This window comes from Lemur catta, chromosome X (genome assembly GCF_020740605.2).
Source record: "Lemur catta isolate mLemCat1 chromosome X, mLemCat1.pri, whole genome shotgun sequence".
In the NCBI taxonomy this organism is placed as follows: Eukaryota; Metazoa; Chordata; class Mammalia; order Primates; family Lemuridae; genus Lemur; species Lemur catta.
In genome coordinates, this window is record NC_059155.1 from 30,191,489 (window position 1) to 30,199,863 (window position 8,375).

The 8,375-nt window shown below is 48.7% G+C and overlaps 1 protein-coding gene across 5 annotated transcripts in view; it reads left to right on the plus strand.

Annotated features, from left to right (window-relative positions):
* BCORL1 (BCL6 corepressor like 1) overlaps window positions 1-8,375 on the plus strand; it is a 42,710-nt gene extending 34,335 nt beyond the window's left edge. For 4 of the 5 annotated variants that reach the window (XM_045538005.1, XM_045538008.1, XM_045538009.1 and 1 more), the window contains 3 exons: window positions 1,247-1,324; window positions 2,415-2,568; window positions 6,138-8,375. In XM_045538005.1, coding sequence (XP_045393961.1) covers window positions 1,247-1,324; window positions 2,415-2,568; window positions 6,138-6,420 — 515 coding nt within the window. In that variant the 3' untranslated portion in view covers window positions 6,421-8,375. The remainder of the gene's footprint in view (window positions 1-1,246; window positions 1,325-2,414; window positions 2,569-6,137) is intronic. The other variant, XM_045538006.1, reaches the window with a different exon arrangement.

Below are 8,375 nucleotides of genomic sequence, written 5' to 3' on the forward strand. Positions count from 1 at the left end.
CCTCGCTGCTGGCAGCCACCAGTCTGCTTTCTAGCTCTGCGGATTTGGCTCTTCTGAATATTTCCTATAAATGGAATCATACAATGTGGGCCTCTTGTGTCTGGCTTCTATCACTTAACATCACGTGGTGATGTGTCAGAATTTTCCTTCCTTTTTAGGGCTGAATAATATTCCACTGCATGGATATACCACAATTTGTTTAAGCACACTCATCCATCAATGGACACTTGGGCCATGTCTACCTTTTGGTTATTGTGAATAGTGCAGTTGTGAACATGCACGCACATGTCTGAGTGTCTGTTTTCAGTTCTTTGGGGGGTATGTACCCAGGAGTGGAAGTGGTGGGTCATACGGTAATTCTGTGTTTACCTTTTTGAGGAATCACTCAGCTGTTTTTGCCAGCAGCTGAAGTATTTAATATTTCCAGCAGAAATTTCATCAGTTGATGAGCATTTGGATGGTTTCCACCTTTTGGCTGTTGTGAATAGAGCTGCCGTGAACATTCGTGTAGTTTTTGTTTGAACACCTGTTTTCCGTTCTTTTGGGCATATTCCTAGGAGTAGAAGCCAGTGGTTTTTATGAGAATAAACCTGGCCATTCCCTCCATGTTTTCCAAAGACAAAGCAGAAGGAATTCTGCTTATTTATCTTACTATAAATTGGAGAGATAGTGATCGGATATATGAACGTTGTGACCAGCAGGGAATTAAAATACTGAGCTAGGTCTAGGATTCTGCTTGTAGAGTAATTCCCTATACCATTTAAGGCAGGAGGTCTCAAAGCTAAATGCCTTCAGGCTGATCATGTAAAAGAGGGAAGCAGGCTGGGTGGGGAGTGGTGAACCGAAGCCCACATGTGTTGCCACTCTCTCTAGCCAACTGTTGACAGGCAGGAATTTGGACACGGTTTGCCAGATCTTCTGATTTTTTTCACAAGAAAATTGGAAATCTGGATTTCTCAGTGGAAATTGCCCAATTTTAAAATGTTGGAAGAGAATTTAAAAAAATTTTTTCTTTTAAAACACTGGGCCAAGCCTCAGGCGGTCAATGGGCTAGATTGGGCTCCTGGTTGCTGGTTTGCAATCTCTGACCAAGAACAAGAAAGGTCTCTCCCTGGTCACACCTGGCAACTCCTATGGTCCTTCCTTCCCTTCTCCCATTCTCTTAGCCCCATAAATGTGGACTTTGCTTCAAGATTCCTTCTTCAGCCTATCCTCTTTGTCTCACTGCCTTCTCTTCTTTCATCAGATCACCTCTCGGATCTTCAGGGCCGGGCAGAGGGTGATCCTGGTGTATCCTGGGATTTTTATAGCAGTTCAGTGCTAGGTAAGTTTTAAGTGGGATTCTTGCCCCCCTCATCTATGCCACAGAGATGTGGAGTTTGGTTTGGCTTTCACTGATTGTTCTCAAAGATAGGAGTAGCCTTGTGGAGGTATCCCTTCTTCACCTGTTAATAGCTTACAGACCCTTTTAGCCCAAACCCTAACACATCCTTTCCCCAGACTCAGAAGTCATTGGCCTACACCAGGAGATGCAACGCAGATTTGGACTGAAGCCATCCCTTGTTAGCCCTCTACCACTCCCCAGCCTGGGCACTTTTTAAATTCTTTCTCTTCCAGGGTCTCTGTCTCCTCCCTTGCTTTGTCTTAAGCCTGCCAGAAGCCCCTATGGGTATTGTCACCTCTTTTGGTATTACTCATACTCAAGAGGGGCCCTGCCCCTCACCTGGAAGCTGTCATTGCCCTCACCCTGCCCCACAATACACAAACGGTTTTCAGATAGCTGCTTTCTCCTGAGACCTTAGTCTTCTGGGCCCATCTTTCTTTTCCTGAAAGATCACATCTTTATCCATGGTGGTTGTCTAGCATTCACCCATTGGGCTAGGGGCTGAAGGTGAAGGAAAGCACCCTCCTCTAAGCTTGGGGGAGCTGGAACAGGAGAAGGTTGGGTGGAAATGCAGCAGGCCACCCCCAGACACGTGGCTAGGGAAGGGAACCGTCTGGGCCTCTGCTGGACTTCCAGGGAGCCCGGCAGGCAGTGAGGCAGCTTGGGAAAGCCGCAGCCAGAGAAGGGCAGGTGTTTTCACCTTGCCCTTGACTGCTGAAAGTATCTTCAGGCTTCCATCTCCAACAGCTGAGCAGCTCATCCTTCACATCACCTTGCTTTTTCCAGTTGGAGGGTAGAGGAATACAATAAATCTCTGGCCACAAAATGTTTTCTTCCAGGACTAGAACTTTCACATCTCCGCCCAAGGATGAGAGCCGTGGGATCAGCAAACCTTGGCCCCAACCAGGGGCCTGTGGCCTTCTTGTCTCCCCAGCACCACCTTTCACACCCCTGTATCTGGCTGGAGCATTTCTTTTCTTCAGTTTTGTGCATGTAGCCGAGTCCTAATCCCTATGTGCTTTCCTTACAGAGGAAAAAGACGGGTTTGCCTGTGACCTCCTACATAATCCTCCTGGGACCTCTGATCAAGAAGGAGATGATGGGGAAGAGGATGATTTCATGTTCGAATTCTCAGACAAGCCTCTTCTCCCTTGCTACAATGTCCAAGTGTCAGTATCCTCCGGGTAAGTGGCTGAGAGATCCACAGGGACCCGTGCCAAGATCCTGCCAACCCCTGGCCCACCTCCCCGGGGAGGTGGAGTTTTGCAGGAGGAAGTGAAGACCTGGCAAGTGAGCGCTGGAGCATGGGAAAGACAATATGTGACAAAGACCCTTCCAGCTCAGATTAGTTATGTTCAAACTAGCGGCTGTAGGCTTTAAGTACATCAACTGTATGGATTTTCTGAACCCAAAATCTAGATTCACTCTGGGGAGGGTCCTGGGTGTGAGAGATAATCTGGGAGATATTTGGGCTGATACACTATTAGAATCTCTGGAATATTTTTGTGGTTTCTGGGGACAACCAGACAGAATATCTGAAATTGAGATTGTTGGAAAAGCCAGGACATATGGTTGCCATGGCTGTGGGGTCACTAGGGTCCTTAAGTAATCTACAGCCTTGCTTCTCATAGCCGTAGTGTTGACGAGGTGGTGGCACCAACGCTGTCATCAGCTCAGATTACTGTGCATATTATAACAGGGATCGCCCATTTTCAGAGACTAGAATGTACCTGGAACTTAACATTAGACAGAACCCAATTTAATCTTTATTTGATGATGCAGAAGGGAGTTGCACAGCCGGCGGGGCCAGGGTTGTCGGTCTCCCACACGGTCAGCATGTGAAAGTACAGGTTTAGAGAATGAGGACGTGGGATGAATTGCCCTTTTGTTCTTAGCCTCCGTTATTGTTTTTCCTAATTGGTTGTCTTCATGTATCTCAAATGCCTTTGCAAACAATTTTAAGGATAATTTTTCTTTGATAACTCTTCTTGAAATATCAGATCCTGTTTGAAAAACCAGTGAAGTAGCATGAGGTGCACAGGATAGGGAGCCGGGTGGACGATGGGTGGATTAGGCACCCTTCAAGTGAGACCCTCGGTTTATGACCCTACCCACTGGACCACAGTTTCTTTGCAGCCCTTCCCCCATTGCCTAATAAGAATAAAAATAGCCTATATGATGACACTAATAGGGTCAAGTTTCAGGGGCTTTTGGTCCTTGTTCTTCTGGGCATAAGCTGATCCCTGAGGGTGGGGCGGGGCCTCTGGGATATAGTATTGCGCAGTTAATTAATTCCTCCAAAGTATTCAGCACCTCCTTCTCTGAAACAGGATCTTGGGCCCCAGGCAGTAAAAGGACCAGGGTAGTCTGCTTTAGGTGTGGACAGAACACAGGCCACCAAGGGCCACGTGTTACTCAGTGAACCAGGTAGCAGGCACCTCGTGCAGCTGCAGCTCAGTACCGGCAAAGCTGGTTTTCCTGATGTTATATCCTCCAGCGTTTGTTCTGAAGCTGCCCTTCCCATAGCTGTAGCATAATGTGAAATTTTCTGTTCTTCAAGAAGGGGGGGGTTGGTGGTGATATAAAATGATGACTCTGTGGCCCCGTGGGGTTCAGAAGGGCCATCTAAATCATCAGATGGGCAAGACTGAATTCCGATGACCAGGGTGAATGTTCTGAGGGTTTTTTTTCCCCATTCTTTGGGAGTGAGGGTCCTAGTATATGGTATCTCTAGCCCCTTTCTCTTAACCCAGAATACTCCTTTCCCTAATCATGTGAGATGACAGAGTTCGCCATCATTTGGAAGAAATGTTGCACTTTAGGGATAAGGATTATGGGTCTGGGCAGATGTTCTAGGTGCTATATAGAACATTCGATTCCATAAACATGTCTTGAGCAGCTGCACCAGGTCAAACCCTGAGGACCAGAACATATCTCTGGCCTTCAAAGAATCCACAGGCTAGTGGAGTAGACAGACAAGTATATAATTAACTCTAATAAAAGACAAAATGAGTCAGGCACAGTGGCTCACACCTGTAATCCCAGCACTTTGGGAGGCCAAGGCAGGAGGATTGCTAGAAGTCAGGAATTGGAGACCAGCATGGGCAATATAGTGAGACCCTATTTCTACAAAAAATAAAAAGAAATTAGTCTAGCATGGTTGCATGCGCCTGTAGTCCCAACTACTTGGGAGGCTGAGGTGGGATGACGGCTTGAGCTCAGGAGTTCAAGGCTGCAGTGCGCTATGATCGTGCCACTGCACTCCCGCCTGGGCAACAGAGCGAGCGAGACCTTGTCTCTAATAAAAAAAAAAAAAAGACAAAATGTCCTAAGCAGATTTGTTATTGTAAAAAACTCAATTCATCAAGTAAAAAAAGTTCCAGTCATCCCCAAGTCCCTGTTCCCGTGTCATGGGGAGAACCACAGTGTGAAGTTTCTTTTGCATCCTTTCTGAAATGGGCTCTGTTAGAAGTATTATAATAGGGGTCTGAACCGAGTACCACAAGACCATGGGGGAAGGTTTCATGGGTACTGTGGCATCTGAGGTAGTCCAGAATGGAGGGTAGGATGGAGGGCAAGGCACTGGGACATACAGGTTCAGAAAGTTCAGAAAGCAGGGGTAGTCTTATCATCTCATGGCTGGCATGTGATAGGGTGGGAGATATAGCGTGTGTTTGTGTGTCTGTGTTTTACTGGGTAGAGATTGGGCTCAAGAGGTTGAATACGGTTATGTTTGGAAGGTCTTGTATAATATCCTGCTAAAGAATTTGGAGTTTTTCTGGAGGCACTGGGGATCCATTGAAAGCTGTCTAGGGAGGGAGTAGGTCAGTTTCTTTTTAGAAAACTCTAATGGTAAGAGAGGATCTGATGAAGGTGGGTGGGGGTGCCAAAGAATGACTTTTGGCAAAAGGAAAACAGGAGGCTGACGCAATACAGAAATGGTGAAGGCTGGAACTGGGGCAGTGGAATGGCAAGGAGGGAAAACTCTGTAAACCACTGATGCGGGGAGGCAGCGCTTTCTTCCCGGTTTAGTCCATGGAAGCGTTTGGCCCCTGCGGCCTCTCCAGCACCCCTCCCAGCTGTCCCCAGGCTGCCGCCCAGTCGGGTGTGCTCAGCAAAGTCAGACTTGCTGTAATGTGAGCTCCGGCCCTGCAGAAACGATGGTGCTGCCTCGGAGAAAAAACTTGTCTAATGCATTCCAGAGCCAGCAAGAAATGCCTTTTGGATTACCCGCAGTTTAGGCCTTTCTCCACGGCTCCCCCTCTGCTGGGGAAGATCTTGGAGAACAAGAAGGCAGGGGAGGCTGGAGAGAGAACTGGAGAGGGAAACTAGCCAGGGTTGGCAGGGGCAGGGGTGGGTGGAAGACTGGGCCCAGCAGATGGTAAATCCCAGGTCGCAGGGGTGCGGGCTAAGCCTCGGGGAAGCCTGCTAAGAGTTTTAGGCCCTGGCAGGCCCCGTTTCCCTCCTGCTCACTCTTTGTTGGACGAAGTCAGTCATGGATTGAGTACTCGCCATTTAGCTGAAATCTGGGCCAGGTAATGTAGAGGACAGGAGAAAATATTTGCCTCAGTTACACCCAAGAAGCCTGTGGTTTAGTGGGGTTGGGGTTGGGGGTAGCCAGACTGGCAGCGAGTCACAGTGGAAGACTCAGGTGGTCACGCAGCAGCCTCCATAGGCCTGGTGGGGTGCTCCCGGTCGGTTTCCCCTCTGCTTCCCGAGTCACCTTCCCTAACTCCTATCCTTGCTTTTTCAGGCCCTCCAACTGGTTCCTCTTCACTGATGTCCTGAAGAGGCTGAAGCTTTCCTCCAGGATCTTTCAGGCCCGGTTCCCGCACTTTGAAATCGTCAACATGCCCAAGGCTGAGTTCTACCGGCAGGTGGCCTCCAGTCAGCTGCTGACCCCTGCCGAGAGGCCTGGAGGCTTGGAGGACAGACCTCCCCCAGGCTCCTCTGAGACTGTAGAGCTGGTGCAGTATGAGATAGAGCTACTTAGGCTCCTAGGGTCGGAGGTGGAATTCCACTCTTGGAGCAGTTGACCGGGGAAAACAGCCCCTTCCTTTTCTTCTTTCTCCTCCTGAGTTCACCCTTCCCCCACCTCCCATGTCTTCCCCCACTGAGCACCAGACTGCAGAATGAGGCAATAATATGGACCAACAAGAAGCCGCCTTATCAATGCCAGCATTAGTGACTGGACCGTTTTTGTTTTTTTGGTTACAATTAGTTCTCATCTCCCTGTCATCGTCATTGTTGTCGTGGTTGGTGATGGGGGTGGAAAGTTGAACTTTGTCTGAGGACAAGAGGTCCCAGGGGTGGTGGGGAGGTGGCACCAGGGTCCCTTGGACTGGCCTCCTTGTGTATGACCAAGACCTGACAAGGGCCCTGGGTGGCCATGGCCTGTCCCATGGAGAAATGAGAAAAGCCCAAATCTCTGAGCGCCCCCGCTCTGTTCCCCTGTGTTCTTCTGTCTTCCATAGTATTTATTTTATTAGTATTTAATTTGTATTGTTTCATTGGTTTCTGATAAGTCTGTATCACTGTGACAATTTGAGACAACTTGTTGTATTGAGGGACTTTCTTTACCTCCTTTCTTTTTCTTTCTTGATAAGCTCTGACAGAGTTATTCCCAGGTGGTTTTTTCCCCCAACTGGGGAGGGAGTGGGGTGGGGTGGGATTGGGGGACCTGGATTTGTGACTAATGAAGCTGGCTGCTGCTGGCCCAGGGCTGGGGGCTGGGGGTAAATCCGGAGGCTTTGGTGCTCCCCCTCCCCCGCCAGTTTTTTCTCCTCTCGGCCTGCCCCCAGCAGCCCTGCTATCTTGAGATTGTTTACGGGGAGGGGAGGATTGTGGGGTGAGGAGTTAATGAGTTACTCTGATAAAGGAGAGTGGAAAAGGAGTCTGAGGGGTGAGGGTGTCCCCACCTGATGCCTACTTCACTGCTCCCTTCAAAGGGCACGATATGGATTTGTTCCTGCATCTTTCCCCTACAGCCCCGCCCCGTCCTAGCCTCCCCCTCTCAAGATACTGAGCCTCAAACCTCCCAGCCCTCACCTTCCATCTCTGCCCCTTCCCAGACAGGCAGCACCCCTTCCTCTCCTTTCCTCCCTCTACTCCCCATTCTCCTTTGGAATCTGCAGAGGGCTCCCGGACTGACTGCCAGATGTGAAATCCAGGCGTCAGCTGTTTCCTAGGTGAGCGCAGGAAACTGGTCTCCAGCCCGGGCTCCACTCCTGCTGGAGACCTGGGGCTGAGTGTGTGGCCCCACCAGGCCTCCCCACAAGCCTCCGGGCCTCCAGCGCTGGATTTGTTCAGGGAAAGAGGGAGAGAGAGAGGAGCTTGGGTTGCTTCCCTGTCCCCACCCCCTCTGTGGCATTGTCTTTCCCACCCTTGTTCTTATTTTTCTACCGATTGCTATTTTTCCGAACAATCCTTGTAGAGAGTACGTACCATCCAAAGGCATGAGGGCCTCGCTGTGGCCAGCTCTGGTTGGAGATGGTACAGTTTTATTGTACAGGTGCTAAAACAACAACAACAAAAGAAGAAAATGGAAAAAAAAATTTAAAAAAAGGAAAAAAAAAAAGCCAGTTTGAGGATGGGACAATCTGTTCTCTGGAGGCTCCTGACCCACTCGGGAGCATTGGTGGATATTTTCTTTGTATTGTGTTTGTTCTTTGTTCCCCGGGGCAGATTCTGGGCCCCCTTCTGTAGGACTGCTCCCCACCCCTGCCATACTGCCCAGTTGGTTTTGAACAGTTGTTCTCCCTTTTTAAGAAAAAAAAAAATATATATATATATATATATAAAGTTGAGGGGTTTTGGATTTTAATTTTTTGGTTTTGTTGGGGTTCCTGGTATTGTGTGGTTTATTTTATGTTTTACGTTTGCCTTTACTTTTTTGCATTTGGTTGTGTATTCTGGCTGCCCTTTATGTTTCATTTTAAGCAACTGGCTGTGGAGTCAAAAACACTTGCATACTGAAAAACCTGTGTTGGGG